This window comes from Hypomesus transpacificus, chromosome 16, assembly GCF_021917145.1.
Source record: "Hypomesus transpacificus isolate Combined female chromosome 16, fHypTra1, whole genome shotgun sequence".
NCBI classification, from domain to species: domain Eukaryota; kingdom Metazoa; phylum Chordata; class Actinopteri; order Osmeriformes; family Osmeridae; genus Hypomesus; species Hypomesus transpacificus.
The window spans coordinates 7,454,071-7,480,189 of record NC_061075.1 but is presented as its reverse complement, the minus strand read 5'-3'; the positions used below and the strand labels follow the sequence as shown (position 1 = coordinate 7,480,189).

General features: G+C 42.7%; 1 protein-coding gene across 1 annotated transcript in view; it reads right to left on the bottom strand.

Annotated features, from left to right (window-relative positions):
- Positions 1 to 24,769, bottom strand: part of efna2a (ephrin-A2a) — a 78,478-nt gene extending 53,709 nt beyond the window's left edge. Inside the window, exon 1 of the mRNA XM_047036758.1 lies at positions 23,402 to 24,769. Within this exon, the coding sequence (XP_046892714.1) occupies positions 23,402 to 23,541 (140 nt within the window). The 5' untranslated portion in view covers positions 23,542 to 24,769. The remainder of the gene's footprint in view (positions 1 to 23,401) is intronic.
- Positions 24,770 to 26,119: the final 1,350 nt, after the last annotated feature.

Here is a 26,119-nt window from a genome sequence, read left to right as displayed (position 1 = left end):
TAGGCTCTGTATTTTTCAAACTACTTGGGGAGCACAACAACAGGCTAAACTCCAGTACTTCCGAGCATCGGTCGTTGCTGGTAACAACGAGGGTAAAGGAGAGAGAAGGACAGAAGGAGAGAGAGAGCGGGAGAGGAAAGCGGAGGGCAACAAAGGGGCTTCAGCTGTCTACCACAAACCTGCTCCCCAGTCAACCCCCAAGCTCATCGCCACGGCAGGCTGGGGGAAATTGCCATGGCAACATCCACCTGGGAGCACTTGTTAACATGAAGACGAAGTGTGGGGTAGGGGGTGTCAGGGATGGTGGTGGAGGGGGGGTGGGGGGTGTGGTGAGGAACGAATTTAAGCTATAATTTCAACAGGTTTGAGGAGGGTTGGAAAGATGGAGAGACAGGTAAGAAAAAAAATGAAAAAAAAGGAAAACAGGAAACCACCATCAATCTGAGGTAAAGAAAGCTAATCTCCTTTAGTCATCTGCAGGCCTGCTTTCCTCATGAAGCCCAGCTCCCCAGAAGGTGGTAGGTCACAGGCACAGATGCAGTGGGATTTGAGGGGTGCCAGAAGGTTGGACAAACAGTCACCATTTTGTAAAGCTGTCAGGAATCCACGTTTGAAAATGGTCGACGCCATATTCTCTTACTCTGAAACTATTAAACTTCATAGTTGTGACGTCAATAGACTGCTGAGGGTGCAGGAGAGTTAGTGGTTTACGCTGACTTCTTGTAAAGCAATAATAATAAATAAAATACAAAACGACCAGCAAAGCATGCTACGTATTCCCAATTCTGTTCCCAGAACACAGTTTGCTACAGGAAACCATCCACTAAATAATGTGACAAGAGATATTGTTCTATTTTGCTGTGCATACCATTTATGAATCAGATACAATGCACATCAAGTCTCACTAAGCACAAATCATAAAACCCCCTCCCAATTTTTTTTTTATACCGAACGTGTATGACTTTCATCAGAATACAAACTTAAAAGCTACGCAAAGTAGACAAAGCCCAAATTGTTATCTGGTCAACCCTCCGTCTCCCCGTCTACTCTGGAGCTGAGACGAGAGCCTGCTTCTGGAGAGCCAAGGAACTGGCTAGTTCTTCCGACAGTCAAACTGACTGTCTTGTTCCTCAGCTAGTGAAAGCTCTGGAGAGGTTTTCTTTGATTCTCTTATTTATTTAAATACCCTCCCTCACCATTTGACAGTCACATGATTGACACCAGAGGCAGTTACCATTGACAGTTTTTCCACGATTTTCTTTGCCACACAGCCATCAATCCCGAGAGCTACAGGTGGTGTATGCTGAACACACAAAGATACAAGTGTAACAGCGTAGTCTTTCAGCTTTCTTTCTTTTTCTTTTTTTTACAGACATGGTGAGAAATAGGGAATTTTATTTGGAGAGAGGCTGCTGGAAATCTCAAGCGAGTCAATTCAGTTCACCTCTCGTGTGTATGTGCGCGTGTGTGTGGGTGTGTGTTGACACAAGCATTGACTTTGAAGTGAAGCTGACAGAACAAGGTGTCGGGGGCTGTTGGATATTTAAAGCACAGAGCCACTCAGAGTCAAACAGCCTCATTCTTTAGTAGGACCAGTTGATGCTTTCTTCACACAGATTAGTTTTCATTTAGCAAGCAGGAGGCTTGGAGTAGGAATGTGTGGATAACTGTAGAGGAGAAGCTGTGAAACACATACATATATACACATAGATCATAAATACTTACATGATGTGCGCACGCACGCACACACACAGTACAGTTGCTATTGCTCACTCCCTCTCCATGAATTATTACTGGCTGCTCAGAAAAGCTCACAGCCAATCACATGGCTGGGACTGCAGTAGCCAGTGGGCTAAGCCAAAGCTCTGCTGTAACTTCATACTTTTTCTGTTTTATTGTTGAAGAATAAGTCCAGCTGCAACGTCATATTCTACCCCTTCGCAAGCCCGCACAGAAGCAGGCCAACTGTAAATCAAGCTTTCATTGATCAAATTCAAATTTTCCCAAACATTACGGTACAATTTCCCCGCAGCAAAGTGGCCTGGCTTCATTCAACACTCCTGTGTAGAAGAATGTGCCCATTGATTGCATAACAACACGTTTTAACATAGCCGTACACTACCAGCATGCAATTTAATAATGCATGAATCTAAATAATTCATCACTTTGAACCGACATCATAGTAAACACTGATAATGGCTTATAATGAGTTCCCGCCTGCCACATAATATTGTTACAGAATTGTGTGGGAGTATCTTTTCTATTGAATTACATACAGGAGGAGGGGGAAACAGTCCCCCTGTTTCACATCATTAGAGGGTAATTTGGAACAAATGAATGATTGACAAGGACGAGGAACCATCCTACATTTTGATGACTTTCCATCTCCAAAGATTCATCTAATTTCCTCGTTTTCCTTCCACTAAACAGGTTTCCTTCCGTCCACCAAACATGGACATTTCCAAACGAACCCCATTCCTTCACATCGGCGTATATACGTCGCCTGCTCGTGGTGACGACGCCCATGACAGTACATCATAAGACGCGCACATGACAAAATATGACAAAACTGTACTTTTCATAACAGCCGTGGAGGATCATCAGCGAGGACAAGTGTCTGGCAGTAAAACAGGTCACAATGTTTACGTTCGTAGCGCTGCCATATTATATATTACAGCTTAAATCGAAGACATAAAAAGCAGTGTAAAACTCGTCTGTCATCCGTATTTAAGTGTCCGTCGGGAAATCTGTCTGTGTTTATGTCTGCAGAGTTAAATTATGGACTTCATGAATGTGATGCTGAAAAAGACACCTGGCATTTGTCCTTGCTGAAGACACTGATAGTGGGCTATGAGGCCCCAGATCATGAAGGGAAGGCTGGAGACATCTTGACATCTTGCAGTTTCACAAAGGACTAACTTGCAAATGTGCTTGATTGTTTTTCTTTGAGGTTGTAAATAGCCCCCTGCCCCCCCCCCCCCCACACACACACACAAGACTATCTTGGATTTACAGGTCAATACACAAGTCCTACGCTTTCAAGTTTTTATCAACTTGTAGACGTTGCCGTGAACAGATACTGCAATCCCACTGCACTGAGCCCTCAAACCAGATAAACCCAGAGACAAAACAAGAAAACCGTTGGCACGCATATTTAGACTTACAAAATAACTTCCCCTTCTTGAAATAACAGCATTAACTAATTACCAACAGGAAGAAGAGAAAAAACACAAGCTGTCTTTTTTTTCTCCACATTTGTCCATTCTCTTTCTTTAAAGCCCTGCCAGATTGCCTAGACGCTGTAAAACAGTTGAGAGCCCTGCGTATTCTCTGTAATTAAAGAAGGGGAGAGCTTTTTTAAACTGGGCTGCAAGTTAACTGGTTTGGGCTCTCTCAGTCCAATAGCCAATCAACCAGCCCATAAAGGTGAGGCTAGCCGCCCCATTCCTAATGATCTATCCATCTGGGGCTGAACCCGAGGCACACAGACTCTGTTTGGGGCAGGGCGGAGAGTGACCCGCTTTAGAACTGCAAAGTCAACTTTTCCAAACGTAAACCTTGTTGGGAGGAGCTTACTTTGGGAGCCTAGTGGTGAGCAATCAGCGACCGTGGACTGTACGGATGTTTTTTTCTACTCGCGTAGAAGTAGCGTCTTGCCGGTTTATTGACGAGTGTTTTGCTCTACGAGTTTGGCGGATGTCTTTCTACTCTCTAATACTTCTGGGGTGAAATATCAGCATTTTGGTGTAGTAGGGGGTTACATTTACCTGATCAAGTCCCCATGAAACACTGCCACCTCTCAAGGACAATGTCCCCTCCCCTTCCCCACCACTCCAACCTCTATCCTCTATCTCACCCCCCACCACCAACCTCTACCCCATCCCCCACCTCTACCCCACCCCCAACCCAACAGTTTCATGACCCTCCCCCCTTAGTCATAGTGGAAGTCAAACCCATCATATCTATTTCTCTATTTACTTCTGAGTGTTTTTGTTTGTATATATTTTTTCTTTTCTCCCAGCTGGCCTGGTACCATTCCATACCCTTTCAGTTTCAGCCAGAGCATTTTAGCCAGCACACCATTTCCATAATCTCCATTAACCACTTCAAATGGGCCCTTTAAGAGAGCTTCTATTTGCATAATTCCATTAACTCTCCAGATATTGCGCTGCCTTTACTACAATCCTATGCTCCGTACACACAGGGAAAAGGATAGGAAGGGAGGGTCCAGGTGGGGACTCGGCTGAGGTAAAATACATTGTCAGACAGTGGAGAGAGAGACTTCCTTTCCGTGAAGTCATTTTATAAATAGAAAATGGAGTAATTACCACATGGATGATTTGAATAAGATCCTTTTCTAGACATTTTCTTTTTTTTGGTCAATTGTCGAAATCTCAATGGATTTAGTGTAGAAAAGGATTTCTAGTTTGACCGCAATAGTCCAAGTTCTTGTGTGAATATGTTTAGTGGATTTCATGCTTTTGGTGTTTGCAACCAGGCATTTTGGTGTTTGCAAATTCTCTGTCCAGACAAAGTGATTCATGCATCTTGATGACGCAGAAAGTAGGTCAAATCTGAGCTTCACAAAATCCAAACATTTCCACAGCCCAAATGCTGTAAATAATAAAACTCTGCATTAGTCAACGAAAAAACACAGTAATTCATAAAATACGTTTCCAGCTGAAAACTAGGATGAAAGCACTTTCCTGGAAGTCAACAGCCCATAACGTCTTTTCATGGTTACTTTTCTTTTCCAGTGTATTTAAATCCATTTACATACAATTATCATTCATTTATGAACAATTCCAAGATAACCCAAGCTCTCAGTTAAATTTATAACAAACTTGCGACAATTACAATCACCGGATTGGCTACCCATGCGTCACATGAATGCCAACTTATCACACAGTTGCTAGCTTATCAATAACACAGAAAGGAAATGAAACGATCAATCACATATCAAACCAGCAATACATGATGGATTCTTTTGGGTCATTAATGTTTCTCAGGTCCCTGAGGAGTAGACTAATGAATTACCTGTTCCACTGGAGGAGTCTTGTTAACGAGAGAGAGGCAGAAAGGAGAGAAATTTAGAAAGACAAAGAGAGAGAGAGAGAGAGAGAAGGAGGGAGAGAGAGGCAGACAGGTCCAAAAAGCCAAAACATAAAATACTTAGTTATGTTGCGTAAACAATAGATGGAATACTGCCTAAGGATGCATCCACGGTCAATATAGATGTAAATACAGATAATGTTAATGTAGAAATAATCTACAACCCTAGCACTGAGTCAGTTATGAAATAATATCACATTTACAAAAACAGAGGGATCGAACAGTGAGAAACTGAAGGCACAGGAAAACCAAAGGCTGTGGACTGAAGTAGTTGTTTTGCCAGAAGACAAAGACTAAACTATTTTGTAGAGAGCAACAACCTGAGATCTTGAGAACATATATTGGACCAAAGGCGCATTTAACAAGAGAAACTGGATACAACCAGCGAATTCGCAGCCCCCCAAAAAATTCCACCCAGGGTCAACCTTTACCAGAATGCACTTGGCAGATTACAATGGACTAAATGTTCTCTAATATGAATATAAACTATAAAGTACGTTTTTATTTTCTGGAATGTTATGTTAATGTGATGAACAAACAAGGAAACATCTGGTGAGAGTTAAGCAAGACATCGTACTCAAAAGAAAAACATTTAACACACTACCCAAAAAACAAACGATCAAGCAATTTTCCGATGACGCGTTAAGAGTGAAGTCGTACAACACGGAAAATATACACTACATTCTGGTTCAAGACCAGCACAGCTCAACCAACAATTTCGGAGTTAAGGTTACATGACTGTGAGGTAGCAGGTCAATGGCATTCGAGCATCACAACACAGGGTGCGAAAAAGTAGATCCAACCAAGCCACACACACTCACTATCTGTGGTTCTGTGCAGAAATCCCCCCAGTTGGGGGCGGTGATATATGAGAGTGCCACTCTGTAGGGCTGCATGCGGGCGAGAGGGGATGAAGGGGCATCGGGCTGTGGATATTGCAGGGATGTGGGAGGTGACGAGATGCAGACCGGATCATAGCTGCATCGATGAGGGGGGGGGGGGGGGGGGGGGGGGGGGGGGGGGGGGGGGGGGGGGGGGGGGGGGGGGGGGGGGGGGGGGGGTGGGGGGGGGGGGGGATGGGAAGCAAGGCTTCACTGACTCTTTCCCTTTTCTTTTTTTTTTTTACCGCTTGGGCCCAGCTGCGATCAATAAGCAATCTGTTAAGGTTTTATTCTGTGAAAATGTTCCTAATAAAGACTCCCTCTGGGCACGGCCGATCACTGCACAGAAACACAAGGAACAACGGGAGCCGTAGCCCGGCCAGGCCCCACTGCTACCTGGGTAATACCCGTCCAGGAATTCTGTCCCCGCATCGGGTTACTGAGACGAGGAAGTCAGCCCGGCTCCCGACTGGTTTCTGGCGAGGGCTTTTTGGGGAGCAATGGCGGACATCTGCCTGGAAGTGTGCACGCCCGGGAACAACGTTAATATCCCGTTACTCTTTTTGTTTTTTTCTCCTCCGCCTTCCTCCCCTGTGTTTATGATGAATGTGTTGGGTGTTGGGATGATATACTACTGGGTGATGCACAAGTCTTTCCTATGGATCAATACTCATCAATCACTCAAATGCGGTCCAAGCACCCCAGATAATTGACTTAATGGGGGGGTGGGGGGCTGAGAAGGCAGGCAGAGAGGAAAGATTACACTTTAAGTTCCCTCCAAAGACATAATGAGTCTTTAAGGGTGTGCTCTGAAAACACTCTGTGAAAACCAGTGTGTTTTCAGAGCCTCGTTTGTTAGTGTGATTCACAGTGTATGGCTCGCATAAAACACGCAAGGCTTCGTCCCCTGAGGATAAAGTGAGATATAAACCAATGTTATTCTCCTGTTTTCAATGATTCATGATAAGGCAACACACTGTAATTTCGGGTCATCAATAATGAATGGTCCAAGATATAAAATGTTCCTTTTCTTAAATAAAGCCTGTGCTCAATTGTATGCATGTAAAAAAATAAAATAAAAAGCATATCAAATAACCAGACCCCAAGAACGGCAACAAATGCAGAAAAAATAACAATAATGATTTTGTTTGTTTTTCATTACGAAGAAAATCTCTTCCTTTAGTCCAACTATATAAAATCAACCAAAGCCATCCTTCGAGGTCACATGGTTCCCAGAAGACAGAAGGCCTCAAGATTAATAAGCAGTCATCAAAACATGCTCTTTCTGTGCGCCGAGTGCACACAACGGTCAAAAGCCAGACGCAGGCTAAAAACATACAACGCGGCCGTGGTGAGTTCACTCGTCCAATGACAGTTACAGAGAATGACAGGCGGGGGGGCTGAGGGAAGCTGTGAAGGAGGCAGCCCTCACCTCAGGGCTAACCCAAAGAGACTGGTGTTGGGGCTGTGCTCGCCCGAGCGAACCGCCGAGCGACCTCGGACTGTGCCAGCTGTGTTGGCGTCCCCGGTTGGGGGCCTGACCTTGGTCGGGACACAGGCCTGCTGGGAGGGGGGGGGGGGGGGGGGGCAGAGGGAAGCGCAACCATACCCATGCTTTCCTACTGCTTTGTTTGTGTTGTGTGTTTTTGTGAATGCAAGAAAGACCAATAATATGAGTGTGTGCGTGTGCGCGTGTGTGTGCGTTGAGGGCCCGACAGTGGGCTCCGGATTAAGAGCTGGAGCAGCTCTGGCCTCTGCTCTGAGCCACTGTGGGCACCCCCCCCCCCCGACACACACACACACACACTCTCTCTCCACAAAGACAGTTTAACATGTCTCCCACTCAAACTCAGGAGGGGACGGGCTGAGGATAGCAGAAAGACTTTTCAATGACCTTTCCCCGAACACAACCCCAGCACCAAGAAACAACATGCTGGTTTCCTTGAAATCTATAATAACATTTAAAAAAAATGTGAAAACAATCTGGGAATGTATTTTCAATGTCTTGGTCGAGCTTTCCCAGTGTTGAGACTTTGGCTGTTATACGGATCACGCTGTTTATACAGTGAAAAGTTTCAAGAAGGTTATTTCAATGCCCGAAACATGACCTGGATAAATCCCTTTTTCAATTGCCTAGGATGATCACAAGAGCACTTGGCCATGTAATTCAATACAGCAGAATCTTATTGCCCCCCAACACACACACCCACACACTAGAAAACACTTTCAACACACATATATACCAGAAAACCCTTTCCATACACACACCAGAAAAAACCCTTTCACACTCCGCCCCTCCCTCACTGTAACCCTCCCAACATAAGCCACTATCCCCAACTCCATGGATGGTTCAGGATGACCAGCCAAGCGACCTGGTTCAACTGACAAGCCTTAGTTTCCTCAACAAAAAACCCTCCACTTGAACAAAGCCTTCTAAGCTACCCTGTCTGTGTGCGCTCCCCTTCCCTTCACCACCCACTCCTCAGCCCCCCCCCCCCCCCCCCCCCCCCCCCCCCCCCCACTTCAGTCCTCATCTCTCTAATTACACTAGCGAGGGTGTGGGTGGGATGGGGGGCTGTGGTAATACCGTCTGACCCCAACCATTTACTTTCAATGGGAAAACTCCAGTTAATTGCACCTTGGGCGGATGGGATGAGGTACAGTAAATGTGCGTTTACTATAAATGTATATATATATATATATATATATATGTGTGTGTGTTTGTTCGATAGCATGTACGTGTGTGTTTCAGTGTTTTGGGGTGAAGGGGTGGTAGAAGTGCGTTTACGGTATGTAGGCATGTATGTAATATGGTATGCATGTGTTTGGGTGGAGGAGGGGGGTGTAGAAGTCTGTTAACTGTGTGTGTGTGCATGTAACATAAGTGTGTGTGTGTGTGTTTGGGGGGGTAGGGGGGGGGGGACATTACTCGACCACAGTAATCCTTTTTGTTAAAGCTAATGTGGCAGAAAAGACCCTCCAAGCGCAGTCCCTCTCGGCCCGGGTTAATCTCGGTGTGTGTGTGTGTGTGTGCAGCAGGCACGGCGCTACGGGTTCCTCGGCCCGCTGCTTCTGAGGATTCTCCAATTACGCCGTTCCAGACCCAGATTAAAACAGTCCGCAGAATACCGTGTAATGCCTCCCGTCTTCTCAATCTTATCACTCCTGCTCTGAAGCATCACCCTCGCGGGTAAAAGCATGCACTGTAACCCAAGGCATCTTCCTTCATAGACACCCTATCAGACCTGCAAAGACCAGGTTTTTTTAGGCCAGCAAGGTAGGGTTTGGAGTGAGGGTCTAAAGAAGGGGTTTTGGACTGCATCAGTACCTGGTCTGCCTTCTTAGAACCTTAAGCCACTCCTTCCGGTGCTTTCTGGGACTGGAGCCCTCCTACCTGGCAGGTGTTCCAGTCTCTGAATCTTTGTGCCCAACACAGATTTTACAGTGGCTCCCACTACTACTTCAGAGATCTTGGAGAGGAGGAAAGAGTTTAGTCTCCTCGTGTCTTGGAGAGAAAGCTCAACTGCCATGCACTTTGCCACTAAGATTCCGCCATAAGCTACCCATATTTCTCCACGTCGGCAAGCTGTTCTGGAGACAATGTTTAGCCCCCCTGTGGGGAATGGCTTGGGTGTGTGTGTGTGTGCGCGAGGGGGCAGGCGGCAGAGTTTCAAAATGGCTCTGGTCTCAGACTGTGTCCCCACCATGGCCAACATCTTGCAAAACCCTTTTCACTAGGTGTGGTTATGAGCAGCAGTAATGACCCATGAAGCTCTCTCTCTCCCAGGCCCTACTAATGTGTGCCGGCAACACAAAGAGGCAATTCAAAAACACTAGTTATTTGGACTACGCCTGAGCGGGCAGTTCTTTAAACCGCCAATACTATCTTTTGGCGTGGGGAGATGAAATAAAGAAAGAAAGTCCCAAATCTATTTAAAAAGGTGTACGGTCTTGAGATGGAGGGTAATTTACGCTAACGATGTCACCAGGTGCTGACATGGTAAAGCTGCAATCAGAGGATTTTCTGTGGCGTAAACAAGCACAGTGTTAGCTCTTTAGACCCTGTGGCTGGGTAAGTGGGACGGCGGCACATTCAGCGAGGTTTAGGCGACAGGAACAGAAGTATGAATACATTAAGAGGTTAACTCGGGACAGCAATGGAGAAACAAACAGACTGTTATACAAGATGGCGCCGTGCTAGTAGCAAATGGTTCCTGCAATTCTTTCAATGATACACAATAATGAACACTTACACAATATTGTTTCTTTCATTTTTTCTTGAACATCTTTACAAAAAAAACATTCCACTTATATGGCCAGAAATGTGATTATTGTGTTTGACAATACCAGGATACAGAATAATAGAGGCGAAAAAAAGCTAATTCCTCTTTTCAAATGTGTATGAGTGCACAATGAGATTTTCATGTTCAATAACACAAATTGTTTTTGTATCTCTAAAGAAAAATTGTTGTTACCCTTGTGACCACAAAAAGATGTAAAGTATATACTGTTTACTGTTGTGACAGGATAAAGTTTCCTGTCAACACTTGAGGACATGAGGAAAATAGGATATTTCTATTCAACATTGTTCCATTCAGATACATATTTTCAAAAGGAATGGATTCATGAAATGAACTTCATACTTAATGGATCAGTTTATAGCTATTAAAAAGCGCACAGGTTGGTAAAAAATAAGAAAACAAAATCTCTGTTAATTACATACAGTTATTCTTTGATGACCAGTTAATACCCTCCAATTTTGAAGGAGTCTGTTTAGTTTCATTACCAATAGGTGGTACAAAATCACACTCATGGTCCTATAAAGCCAGCGGACAATGATGAAAAACAGTCCAGGCTCTTTTATGAATCTACGCATGGCTGCATCTTAATAATGACTTCCAGTCATTTACGACCCTGAACAAAGAAGTGGACAAAATAAACAGATTAGTTCCAAGCAAGATCCATTGAAAGGTGCGAGAGAAAAGTATTTATTTTACCGTCGGTGCCGCAAAGCGGCCAAACAAATTGTCATTATTTTTTGCATCCACCGCCGCCGGGCATTGAAAACACTATTGGAGAACACCGTGGGGCGAGGATCGGATTGGGCCACAGTTAGTGACGTTTCCAGCTGTGTGGATGGTTTGCGAAGGGTTAAATGAGGGTGGATGCCAATAATGAGGAGGTCCCCTCTCAGTTGCTGGCATCCCTTGTGAACCCCTGAGCATCTAGCTGGCACTGGGGGGGGGGGGGGGGGAGAGGATGCCCACACCTGACCTCCTAACGAGGTCTCGGATAGTTTCTGAGGGATCTCTGTCGTAATGAAGTGTCAAGGGACGGGCCGGGTCACACAGCAGATGAAGCTTGCTTCAAAAGACACACATCCTGCTCTAAAGGCCAGTCCCCTGAACGTGGAGCAACCGCCATCCCAGCTGTTTCGTACCGTGCGAGAACATACACTCTGCTTCTTATGTCAGGTGGGTGGTCAATAGCACTTTTTGAACCAGAGGCAAAAATATTGGAATTAAAACCCCAAAATCAGGACAGAATACTGAGTAGGAATTAAATGAAATAGCTTGGTGTTCTGGATACACATAACAAACAAAGCATTTAACTGCTTTATCTCCATCTCCAGGCTTCATATAAGTTCTATATAGGCACAGTACGCGAGACTCGTTTGAAAACGTGACTGTAATAAATGTCATTGATAGTTGGCTGAATGAGCCTCGATGGAGTACATATTGACAGCTGTGGTCTGTGAATAGTGCTCTCTGGCCAGCCAATGGCCTTGCTTTTATGATAATCAATACCTTACTCAGCTTTCAGCTGCACATCATCCAGTGATATAAATGTAACCAAATTAAGGTCATTAGATTGCATACTGCTGATCAGTGCACTTACTAATCAGTCAATAAAATGAAAAGCCATTTCCCGGGATAATTCGTTTTTGTGGGCCTGACTAGATTGCTGTCAGATGGGTTGCCGCTGTGTTGACTGCTGAACTGACAGAGGTTCGTAACCCCTGAAGTTAGGAGAGAGGGGGAGCGATACAGCCTTTTCAGGACTCCCAAAGCTGAAACACATGGACCATCACTCTTAAAGAGGTGGCGCCCAGATAGTATTTCAAGATCTCTAGGCTTGTTGTGGTGGCGTTCGCCAGGAATGATGCCAAGAGCCTTCTCCTTTAAAGCAAAGATATAGTGAAACAGTCAGGAGACAAGGACCCACTTATGTGGTCTACCCTTTTTATGGAAGTGTTTGGGGGTAATTGTTTTATTTTACAACATTTGACAGAAAAGCATGTGGCAGAACGGTGGGGAAAGACGGTTGTTGACGATTCAGCCATCTAGGATGAGTAATCTCCACGCCTTAAGAAAATCACGCTGACTAGCATCATTGTAAAGCACAACTGATGGGTTTTAGGGGCACTGTGTTTAGACATAGTCCTGGTTGGCCTCCTCCAGAGGAGAAAGAAACTGACCAGCCATGGAAGGACAGATGTAGACCTTGCTTTCATTTGAGCACCTTCTCCCACCCCCCCACCCTCCTCCCAAAGCTTTCTGGGAAACCTTGAGAGCCTTGTTTAACCGGGGAACAGCAACCCTTAAGAACCTTACAGGGCTGCTTCAACCACTACATTCTCAACGGGATGTCACCCCCCCCACCCCCACACCTCAGGATCTTCCAAAGAGATATCTTCTCAAACACGGCGATTCTTCCTCTGCCCCACAATGAAGCTTCCCTCCCCACTTCAGCCAACTTTAGCCACCCACCTCCTCCTCCTCCTGTTCCACCTTCTCCATTAGGACGACGGCCGCAGAGCGGAGAGTTGTGTGAAGAAGCTCAAAGCCTTCCAGAGGAGAGTGGCTTTTGAAGGATAAACCCCAGGATTAGGAGGTAGATCCCTTTAGGTTTCTCCTGTGGGCCCCCACAAAACTGGCACAAAGGAGGATATCAGCCCCTCTTTTCACAGCTCATCACAGTAACTGCCCCCTAGCCAGATTAGATCTAAAGTAGAGGCGAGGGGGAGTACCGGATCATTCCGATGGAATTGGACCGATAATGGAAATCATGATAAGGAGGGACTGAAACGGTCCTCATCTTAATGGATAGAGGCTATGAATACTACTGTGTTAAGGTGAACCATCAAACCTTACGATGAAAGTGGAAAACGTTTTATGAGGGCGGGGGGGGGGATATATAAAAGGTTGGTGTGGGACTTCACTGCTGAATACAATTTAAGAAGTGTTGATCAACCAAGAACAAAATGTATATTCTACATTTAAGGAAAACTTAATTACACCGGATATTAATAAATATTGCTCATTTTATCCTTTTGAGTGTGCTTGTTTTTAAAGTGGTGCTAATCCTAATAAAAATATGAAGACAAACTTTAAGCAACAATCCCTAATACCCCTTCTCACAGCAAAGTACCTCTTCTGAAACTCCTTAAATCACATCGACTAATTAAAGAGCTATCCTGAATCAAACAATGGAGACCCCCAAGTGTTCTATGACATTCAATATGGAGGTCACTCGACAACTATGTGTGGGCGCATTAAGAAAAAGGTGCCCTCCCTCAAAGAGCACCGCCTATCCTCTTGTGTCCTTGCGGTGTCCAAAAACACACCTTTGTTTTGAGGGGCCCATAATTCGGCTTAACGGTGGGATGAACAAGAAAAGGGAGTCCCTAATCCTATTAGCGTTGCACCTGAGCTAGAATGGCTAATCCTGTTTAAAGTGACTACACAGACTCTGTAATCTCCTCCCGTATCCTGATGTTCAGCTGGCTTCACTGCAGCCCCGAGGTGAGACTGCAACTTATCATCACACAGTAGCCAAGGCCGCACAGCAAAATCCCATCGCCTACCTGGATTACCACTGGATGCAGTGGTTTCGCACAAAGTCTATCAAACACACACACACGGACCCTAAAAAGCCTAAACTGTCAAGTATTCACGGTCCCATACTGTGCTGGGTGTGCATGTTGATTTGTTGAGAGGAGGGAGAAGTGGATGCTTTTTCTTCAGGACTAGCAATACTTTGGGTGGAATTCAGTGTCTCGTGACATTGAGCAAGTCATGTTGGAGGACAGTGCAAGTGTGTTTTGCAGTTATCGCAATTAGCGACTGCAAACTACGTCCATGAGCACTCAACGTGTTTATGTTCAATTCACCAACACAATTCTATACAATTAAAAGGGGTTTTTCCAACCTCGCCCGTCCTAAAGTGAGAAAATGCATCCCAAGCAGGCCTATCCCAAGCCTTCAATTATGGCAATTCCCTTTGCGAGCTCAGTAACCCACTTTCAGAACTCCTTGCCCCTAGTCATAAGATTCTGGCGCATGCGCAACACCGGTTGTTCCTGGTTTCTATTGTCACACCAGTCATGTTCCCTCTCCAGTTACCGCCACTGTCCTCGTCTTCAAACAGTCTTCAGCTCTCCACAACCTCCCCCCCCTTGCTACTCTCCCCTCTCCTTTTCTCTCCGTCTGCCTCTGAAGCAGCCAGCCTGCTAACACAAAGTCCTCAGTCAGGAGGTCACCTCCATTAGTTTCTCTGTGATTCAAGACTTTAAGGTGTCGCTGGAAAACTCTGAAATGTCAGGTTCTGGCAAACCGTGTTTGATTGCCTTTGTGCAAGAGACATTACAGGAGTCCTGCCGCCCTATTCTTCGGCGGTGACCGGGGGTAAGGCCGGAAGAGTGCAAAATAGAGCACAGATTGGCTACATGTAATGCTCAGAAATAAAATCAGTTCGTTGATATCAAAGGCCCGTGCAAAGCTGACGTCACTTCACACACGGGACTGCATCACGGTTCTAACAGAATTGTAAACCTACACAGTCAGCCAAGTGAAAAACTATCCTTTTGAGCAGTTCAAAGCTCCTTACCATCCTTTCTAAAATTGTTCACTCAATTCAGTTCACATTCAGCTTACCCGGATGATTAAATTCTTAATAAAACTTTAGTGTCCTAATAAAAAAAATCTTGTAAACTAGATTCTAATTTCATTCCATTTATTGTAATGGTACAATGATTGTAAAAAACATGCTATGTAAATTTTGGGACTTGAAGACTGAGACACCTTGGGTGTCCTTGTGCCAGGAAATCTGAATGATGGGAAACCATAATCTATCATTATTCAATCATTATTAACAAGCTTTAAGAAAATAAATTGCTATCTTAAGGAATGAACACAGAACACCAACTAGGTCTGAGACGTTGTTTTAGAAGGGTGTAAGAAGCAGATTCACTTACAGCATGCAGCTTGGGTAAAACCACAAAAATGTTCAAGAACCTTAATACAGGCCTTTTCTACGTGCGCTCGTTGTAATCATACTAATGTAGGGAGCAGTATGTAGGTTCCATCTGGCACAAGGGTTGGACATTCTTGCCTGTAACTGTACTTTGTGTTCGGGACTCTCCTAGACCATCCGCCTCCTTCCCTCTCCCAATCCCAAGACCCCACAGACAAAGGGCTTTCTTTGGACCATGTGAATGACAGGCTTGACATGTCTGCTATTCAGGAAAGAAAGCTCCCGGATGGCTTGGGCGCAACGCTACACTTCTTCACTGTTTCCCCCCTCCTTTTCCCCCCCTTTCCATTCTTTTCATTTCATTTCCATCGTCCCAAATCTCCAGTTGTTTGAAGGTCAAAGCTTACTGCGCACTGGTGGTACAGCAAATCCCCCCACCCCAACTCTCAACTGGAGAGCGCGCCATGCGGGCCTGAGACATCACTCGCTCCAGCTCATCACGCGGCCGAGCCTCGCTAAAAAGAAACAGGTGGAGGACAAAAAAGACCCGGCCTGTTCAAATCCATGAGCAGAATCAGTCAAATGAGGGGCAGGATTTTTTTTTAAAAACTAAACAAATAAACCTCAAAAAACGTATACTAGTCATCGGAAAGATTTTCTGTAACCTATATGCCACGTGCAAACCTAGAAGTTGCCAGCGACTTGGAATGTCAATGTAATGCACTTTGTAAAATTAGATTTATACGATGGAAAACCCCTAATAGCAGGCAAGAGCAGTAAAACAAGCCATTCATTAGCTTTACAGTGGAACAAACCAGTGATAGGGTTTTGTGGTAGTAACACACCAGCATAGTCCAAAATGCAGTGGCACTGAATGGAAAATGCTAATTGAACTATAATGTCATGTTGTTGGTGCATTTGGATACAAGCATGTAGGGAGTATACAAGCAGCATATTGGAAACTGGTGGAAAGCATTGAAATACAGTGTCCGTTGAACTAGCGATTACTGCAATAGCATTTTTACTAATCTATAAGCGGCATAAAACTGCTCTGAGAGTTGAGTGCTATTAAGTGCTTTAGTCTTGGTTTTAAACATTTACTATATGGGTAAATATAAGGACCTTTTAGGTCTGTTTCATCTCAAGAGAGCTGAAGTTCTCTCCTAAATTAATGGTTCTCTTTCGGATAACCCAAATATTCCTTCACTCCGAACTTGCATTTGATAACAATCAGAACTTCTGCCACCACTGCCAAATTCTACTACTACTTTAAGAAATGTTGGGATCCCAATAATTGGATACAAGGATTGACAATATGCCAAGCAAAACAACTTTCAACGCTTAGAATTTATGTAAAATATTTTTCTGCAAAATATTATTGATTGTATATAATTTTTTATTGAGAAAGAAAAGTAGCATTTTGGTTTGCACTCCCATTTGTGAAAATCTTTTGAACTTGTGTTTTAAAAAACTCGATATAATTTTTATGTTTATTTTTTTACTGTATATATTACAACCTAAACTTTAAAATGCCAGAAGAACTGTCACTTTTAAATCAGTTTTAGTCAGTAGTAATCAATAGAAGAACAAGTATAACTGGCACACAAATATATTTTTAGGATGGTTTAATTGTAGCTAAAACGGCGATGCACATTAGGAATAATTGACGTGTATTTTTTATTAGTACCATTTTCTAAATTGCGACCTTAACGGATAGACGATTCTCAATATCATTCTTCATGTCCTTTTTATCAACACATAATTTAAAGCCGATGTTATCTGAAAAGTACCAAACAGATCATTTTAAAAGCGTGCGATCCCCAGAAGATTGACTAAACAGAGGTTAATCTCACTGCCAGGCTCAAGTCCAGCAATCTTTCTTTGGTCGCCGTCCACACGAAGCTTTGTATAGAATTCTTTCCATTAAAGTTGATGTGAAACAGAAGTACTCCAAGTGGTCTGCACACAGATACCTTTTTGCTTTGCAGAGCATCCGTTTCTTCTTCAGTTCTGAACCAACAAACACTGGACTTCATCCCTTGGTAGGAATGTTAATTTGTTTCCACAGCGTCATATTGTTTCAATCAAAACAGTATCAAGCCTAGCATGACATGGTGAGATGGTACAGACTCTAGAACCGCGCCCAATGTATACCTGCACTCTATAGAGTGCGAGAACACAGTAAAGAGTACAGGTCATGGCCTGTTAGACTTTCATATTATAGTTCCAAGAACAGGGGATGCTCTTATCAAGGCTAAGATATCCTTTTTGGTCCGGTGAGAGGAATGGATTTAGATGGGAAAGCACTTTCAGAGAGAAGTCGTAAAATTCTTACAAGCAAAATGCAAGGTAGTGCCGGAGACACCATCTCCTTGACCGGCTGTGCTCCCATGCACGCTGTTATTACTGTACAGTGTTACCTTTCCATACACTTTCCATCCTCATTCAACCATGAAGGTTCCCCATTAGTACACCATGTCTCTTCATGATTGAATACAGCGAGCCACACAAAATAGACACACAAAAGTGCCCCTCGTACTTTTCACTGGCTAAGTACTGGGTAAAAAACAGCATTATAAAACTTCATAAATGAGGGAGCAATGAGACATTTACCGGAAACAGGCTAAAATAGCTTTTTACTCTCTGAAGAAGCATCTGTCCATTACAGTGATTTCATTAAGGTTCATTTGGAGAGAAAGACCGAACGAGAACCAAATAAAAGGGTAGTGGAGAGGCGAGAGAAGGAAGAGCAGAGTTTTAATATGCTGTGTCCATGTACATTTGCGTCAATAAATGTAAACTATTACTGAGGATTAATTAGGGGAAACGCTGTGGGTTCTTTTTTTTCTTCTTTTACGAGGGTCCATACAAACTTACCAACATTTATATTTGTCAAATGCTCTGCAATGCTTTTACGAGCAAGGAGCTATTAGGACATTTAAGCAATTAACTGCTAGTACTTTATAGTGTTTGGTAGAGATGTAAAACAGAAATAAAGATACATTTATATACATTGCACGTAAATCCCATTAATGTTATTCTTTATTGGAAAGCCTAAAGAAAAACATGTAAGCTGTAAACGGTTTAAACATCAATATCTAAAACATTTCTGTAATAGTTTTTTGGGGATTATAATCCCAAGAAGTGATCCTTCAACAGTAAACTGGAAGTCAATCTTTCGACCATGTAATATTATTCTAAAGTATGCTAAAATAAGACAAATATCATAAAGACATTTACGGAGAGGTATTCAGAATAAGAGTTTTTGTTCGGGACACATGATCGGTTTTATCCATCAAGGTTATGTAGCCTGATTCTAATTAAATAATTCACTAACTTGATCAACACAAGATTACAAAACGGTTTCCCTTTTGTCCTCGTTTTCCAACTGTGTCATTGTAGCTCCAGAGCACCTCACAAAGTTCACCGTTTCTCAGTTCTCTTGGTACACAAGACTGGGTATTCAAGGCTTGAATGTGGGTCAAGCATTAAAATGCATGAGTGGCGAATAAGGATTGATGCAGTGTTGATACTCTGTTAGAGGGCTATTTACCTATTGATTCCAAATACATAAATCAAACAAGGAACCATTGGTTGTCACCCATGACCTTATGAGACCATGGCAGAGAGAACAAGTTACATAGACCAGATTGTCAGTACTCTGCGTACTGCCTGTGCGACAGGTACGGTGTTTTCCAGTCCCGCTAGGTGAGAATAATGAGGGGGGGAGGTCACAAGAGGTTGGTGACTCACTGATTTGGAAGACAGATACCGGAGTTACAAGAAACTCGCTTTATTTGTTCACGACTCACATTTCAGACAGGACACATCTACAACAAATGCAATGTTCCTAGTCTGAAAGAGCTCGCCCCTAGGAGCAGAAAAAACATTTACCGGACTCAGCCTGGAGCACTTTCAAATACAGTTGCTGTGTGGGACAGCTACAGATGAAATATTAGTCAACGTAATTTACTCTGTAAGGTCAAGCTAGCAGTTACTACTGTGCAAGTGTCGGAACATTGGGACAAAGAATATAAACTATCCCAGTTCCATTGCGTCTCACATTTGCACAACTTTGATTAACACTGGAAACGGATGGTTGTGTTCTAGCAAATGAGTCAGACTCTGGGCTTTCACACCGTCAGGGTCATTTTATTTAATGAAGCTTTGAACCTAGATTACTGATTAGTCAATTCCTCTTTCATATCAATTGCTTATATAGATATTATGCACCAACTTTAATCTTTAATGAGATGTTGGAGCCCTTAGATGTAACATTGTGTCAAGCCATTAATGGCCTACTCTGAGCTAAAAGATGGATCTGTGTGAGACTTTTGCATTTTTATTATAAAATTAATATAGTCATTGATATTCACATTCTTAAAAATAAATAAAAAAGATTAATAAGCTCCCCCCTCACCCCACACTATTCTAAACATCAGCGGTACAGTCATAAGACTTGAAACTAAATTAATTCAAGAACTAAATTAATTGAAGCTCTAGTCTGCATGGCACCACGTAACGGCTGGCTAAAAGGAAGCAGTGTTTTATGTTAGTGATCGCTGCGGACAATCTTTTCATTTAATCGAATTCTCCAAATAACGAGTAATTATGCTCTCCGTCATGGAAAACTGCTTATTTCCTATTCCAGAGAGGCAGATGAACTTTTATCGGGACACAGATCATTCTATGTACTTTCTCCACAGTGTAATCCACAACCATCACTCAATTAAGTCACTGAGAAAGAACTCTTGTGCTGGCCCAGCTACAATAATGCTGCACCATCACGGGATCAGTCATAGTTTTAGGGATCTCAGCAGTGTTCACCAGAGTGGTTCACCCCCTTGTCATGTATTTGAACGAGTACATGAAGACTGTTTTGTTTTTCACCTGGTTTTGAACCCAAGTCATGTTTATGAGGAGATGGAAACATCAACTTACTAAATTAACTCCATGTGTCGCTCTACAAAAAGGTCAATATCAAAACACGGGGAAGAGAAAATCGCTATCCCAAAATACCTCAAATTAATAACGAGCACATCTGGTGAACGCACAACTGTGGACTGACCCCCAAAGTACTAGTCAGTGGAAACAGAAAAATGAGTCTTCATCTGGAACAGGGGGAGATTTAACAACGCTAGGTTTCTATCTACAGGAGGGAACGGGCTAAAAATCCTACTTGAGAAACAGAAAACATAGTATTGTGTTACAACGCCTTAAAATATTACTACTTTGCTACACCTAAGGTACTAATGCATAAATCACAAACACAACCAGCCATTAAAATATATCACAGAGACCATCTCATGTGGAGCTTTACCACATTACACTGCAAACAGTGCGTGGAGAGTGAATAGTGAAGACAGCCACATGCAGAGTGTTTCCTTATTTAACCTCTACATTCACAGTGAATATATCCATCTGTGAATGTGCTATAATCTCAAAAGTTGTGTTTTGCAACACTGCAAATACAGTGCAACTACATATATGTAATATACCCATAGAAGCGATAAACATGCTATTTTAAACCCTTCAACGATGGCAGTTATTTTCAGTGTACTGGCAGGTTATGCCACCATTTTAAAGTATTTCAAAACCAGTTCAGTTTAAGAAATTTCCAAATTAATTTGCTTTTTCCACTAAGCTAATAAAATCTGTCGATACCCAACGACCTCTTGTTTGCAATTCAACTCCACGTCAAGGTGATTTTTACCTGTTCAAACATTATTTGTGGCCAACTTTAAGGATAGTCTATGTCAAGCTATTGTTTCGGCTGTCGACATACCGAAAATGTCTCCCATCAATGAATGAGAAAATGGCGGAGCAGTAATATCACCAGAGCAAACACGATGCAACGCCACCTAGAGGGAACCACAGTGAAATCAGCGACTTCAAACTAACGACTAACTTCCAAGGTCAAACTTCCAAGATCAAACCTTCCGGAAAGTACTTCATGATTTGGGGAAATGGTCTGTCGGTCTCTCACTTCAAAGTTTGCCCTCAAAACTATAACCACTTTGTACATTATAATCTGGACAGTCCTCCCTAGCCAACTAGTCTTCACGCTCATCTCCATGTTTTCCAATAGCCTCAGCAAATGTAGGTCAGAGGGGAGAGGGCCCAAGATATCATGAGGAAAGAATACCTTGAAATTTATTGGGTAAACATCCATCAAATCACTGTGTCATTGTCAATTGTAAGCAACTTACACCGTGAAACAGAAAACTGCATTGTTAGTTTTAACAGTATGAATTCTAGAACATTCTGGAAACCAAATTTAAAAAGATAAGAACCCTACAAAAACTATGGGATTGCAAAAGTTAGATGGCCATTCAACCAAGCTACAAGTAGAACTATTCAATTCTGTGGCGGCATTTAATTTATATCTAGAAATATCTTATATTTGGATACCCAGTCAACGCTTAGGTTTAGTTAGAGCGATAATTATCATATAACGCACACCATAGGAGATGGTTTTGAACAGTAATGATGTGAACTAAAACATATTCAGCTTTTAAAGCACTCCTTTAAACTGCAGTTATCTACAGCAATGGTCGCCTTGTACAAAACAATTATACTTCACGTCTTTGCATGGTATTACGTTTGTATCTGTGCATCTCTGAGAAACGTGAATATCTAAAAAATATTCAGGATTGGTCTTCAAAATAAACTTCCCCAATATGTAGTCCCTGAAGGCTGGGGCAGCAAGCAATAAAGTGCATACACTTCATTGAATCATCACTACACAAGCGTGTAGCAGTTTGTAATATGGGGGTCACCTTTAATCTCCAAGGCCTGCTTAAGGACACTTCTGAAAAACCTGTCTGGAGATCTCAGCACTGGATATATATAACTGTCTGAACACTTTGTCTATAGCCACTATTAATTCCCACCTAAAGTTTAGTCATCAAGTCAGAATTGTAGTATAAAACCCAGATTCATTTTTCTACGCTAGAAACCTGGAACATTCAAGTAACACACATTCTAAACTGTTTTGTTGAATTGCTTTCTTTTGTTCAACACCCTTTTAGAGCAGGAAGAACATACTTTGTTGGGCTATCTTCTGCTCCCAAAAAATCTCACTTATTTTGGGGAATATTCTGTATATTCGAATGTGGAGTCAACAACACAGATGTAGAAGAAACTTGATTCAGATGAAAACTAAATTTTGCATCCCTACAAATCTAATTAAAGTATGAAAGGGGACATTAAACTCAAAATACATATCAAAATGAAACATTTGACCTTACATGTCAAAGACCCCCAGAGGCAGCCAAATGAAACTCCTGCTTTATTATTTTGTTTAAACAAAGATATGCTATTGAGCAAAACTGGTTGTGTTAAAGTGGAATGCAGACATGGATGTCAGAGAAATTGGTGGTTGGTACAGGACATGCTTACACTCTAAGTGTTTGAAAAAATGTATTGAAATACGTTTCCAGGATAAATAGGGTCGTAAAGCATTATGATTAGTTGTTGATACTATGTATTTGACTAAACAAACAAATAAAAACACTTTGTAGTAAATTATTCTTACTTCAACATCAGTCCTTTCTGAAAATCTCTTCACTTTAAAAACAAGGTGTAACCTAGGTTAAAAACAAAGTGTAAGGTGTAACCTAGGTTGTAAATCATAGAAATAAATATGAGAAACTATCCATCTTGTAACTGGCCGGCTGCATGCACCAAAGTAAGGCAATCATTTGAGACTAAATTGGTTGATGTTCAGTTCAGAGTTGTCCCTTAAGCTGAAACTATTTGTCAGGGCTACATATGTCAATGGATGACTAACCTACTGCTCCATTTCCTTATAGGAGAGTAATGCTTGATCAAATGTGGCATTTAAAATGTTGCTCTTCGTGTCTTGTTATCACTTTGTAGGCTACTCCGCAAAACAAACGTCACCGGTCTGAAAAATGAGAATTCCTAGTAGTACCAAAATGTAAGTATAACCATCCACTATTTGAAGAAGAAAGCAAAGGTTTGTTGGTTGTTTCTGAACATTTCGGGGGACTGTGTTTTGCAGGCCTACATTCACTTAATAGCCCACTAAAACAAGACGGGAGGATCGGTTGGAGTATTCGAGTTTTTACTTGTATGTGAGGCAAGGATATGTGACCGAAGATGCTTCTAAATAAGCTACTGTTCCTTACCTGGGATTGGTACTGTTCCAGTATACTGCATATCTGTCGGATATCAGCTTGCTATCGTCCGCCAATACAGCGACCCAAGATAAGAGGGCAACAAGCAGAAGCGTCAACTCCATTTGATAAGTTAGATACTTCTTGTCCATTGTGGGCAAAATGCGATGAAAAAGCTGCGTCCTTATCAATGAAATTATGAGTATATCAATACGATTACTTATTGATATTGCTTTTCAGACAGGCTAGGCATGATGTTCTCCAAGTCGTATATGGTTAGTTCCAGTTCACGTTCAAATTCCAAGTTGTTTTGTCCACTCAAATTGAAAATACACAACGTGATTTCAGACTGTACATTCCCATTTGTGAGAACATGAAAAAGTCTAATCAGATGGAGCAGTGAGTTCAACTTAATTATCATCCATTAACGTTTCATTACTAATTCGATGTTTGCGCCTGCTGTGTGCTCAGCTTGCTCTGCTACTCATGAACGGTAAACTTTTCCTATAACTATTACAATCCATTTTCTTCAGTTGATGTGATTGACAAATGAGGTATATTCTATACCCTCAGAATAAGACATTCATCAAATCAAGTTGAGTACTCGGTGAAACCAAAGAAACTGGCGTTTGTCCTTTATATCCATTCCTCTCCAGCATAGGCTACTTTTGAAAACTTTCCTTGGCGTAAATCAGTCAATTCTATCCAGTCTGCACTGTTTCTTTCAGCATGGTAGTAGCCTAATCGTAGTTAATTACAGTCCTCTATTGCAAATATTTGCAAGAAAATTCTGTCCATTCAACTCAACGTTTACAGGTCTTTGACGTTCACTTAATTTCTAATTGCCAATAGCCTATAATATAGTCAAGCATACGTAGCCCCCGCTCCTTCGAACGACACTTAAAATGACACGATCCTGCAATTGCATACCAATCCATGAAGATCTAGGTGCACGCGAAATGTCCAATTTTCCTTTTCAGTCGCTCACAAGCCGACATTGAAACTAAAGTCATTTTCCGTATGCACTTTAATTTCCATTTAAGACAAAGTTGGCAAAATAACTTGCTTTCTTGATTACGTTCTCTTCTCGTCCTTCTTGTGGTTTCGCCGTTCCGCTGCCGAAGCATGTAGCGCATTCACAGGGACCCAGCATATAAGGCAAAGTTGCACTGCGATTTCTACCTGCGTTGTTTGTGGTTGCTTCGGAGAGAAAGATTATCCTGCTTCATGCCCAGTGTCGCTCTTCACTCTCCTCAGTGTGTGGTGAACAGCCCGGTGAAGCCGACATTATTTTTTTTTTCCTTTTTTTTGAGTCACGGTGGTTTTCTCTCGCGCGCCCTCTCCCTCCTTCAGCACATGGCTCGCTCCCTCTGGCTACACTCAGCGGTCTCTCCATTCACCCCGGTTCACATAGCGGGGCGGGGCTGCGAGGAAGGGGGGACTGCTTCGGGCCCCTTAAACTTTTTGTACTCACGATTCAAGAACTTATTTACCATTTACAGAGGTGTATAAAAGATAACTGTTAGCCTATTTAAAATATAATTGTGTCATATATTTTTGGTACCATAACATACTTTTTCCTGGCAGTAATTTTTTAGTTTTGCACCTCTTGAAAAACTATAGGCCTAATGCTCTAGGCTTATATCTATGTATTCCTTTACGTACCAGTAAATATTTAAACATTATTGTGTGTGTGTGTTACATTCATATTGACAGTGTCCCCCTAGTCACTGAGCATGTGATCCTCTTAAACTATCCTCTCACGGTTTCTCTGTTATTCCTCTCACTGTGGTTCTCTTTCAGGTGGCTCGTCTCTGTGCAGTCCGTGTGCACCGCTGAGATCCAGCGAAGCCACAGCAGAGACAGAGCTTCTCCTCCCAACGTGTGATTCAGTACTGCTAAATATTTCACCGGCCCGGGGTAGGCGGCCCGGCGGACAGGGGCTAACCGGGGAGAGAGAGACAGAGTGAGAAGGGAAGGCAAATACGAATGAAAATTTAATTCCCGCTTTTAAAAATGGCACGCAGATTAATGGCGCACCGTTATAAAAGTTTCAGAGGTTTCCATGCATAAATGCATAAGGCTCGACAACTTGTGGACTGAGCTTGGTGGAGTGATTCTAGTCAGGCTGGTCGTTTTGCCACTGTAAGAAAGAAAAGGGGGGAGGGAGACTTGTTGGCCTGTTACATAGTCGCTAAAGCACATTAGCATGTTCACAGGGTTCTCCTGTTAGCTAAAGAGCTCTACCGGAATAAAGGAAAACCTTTAGTACCTCTACTGATGGAACTAAATGGTATTCGGACTGTACAGGACCATCTGCAGAGTTGACGTGGCGTGCTAGAAGAAAAAAATACTGTTGGATGCAAAATTGTATCAAATTGACTGTGTGATACAGTTGGTAAATTCACTGTCGTTCCAACCTAGCCATTAAACCCCAGATAGTAAATGACAGATAGTTTATTAACAAGTCAATTCCGTTTTCTGATTGGCAAAGATCTGTTCAGTCTATCTCAAGTACAAATACAATATCAAGATGGCTTTGAAATTGACAAAAGGTGTCTACGTTGTCATTGAGCTTGCAATTCCCTGAGAGACGGAATTGATTTCCCTCTCCTCGACCATACCTGTTAGGCACAAATCGATAATGGAAAGAGTAGTATATCAGCTCTGGATGTGCTCAAGGGTTCAAGGGAGTACGCCCACGACAGCACACTGTGTTGCAAGTGCAAA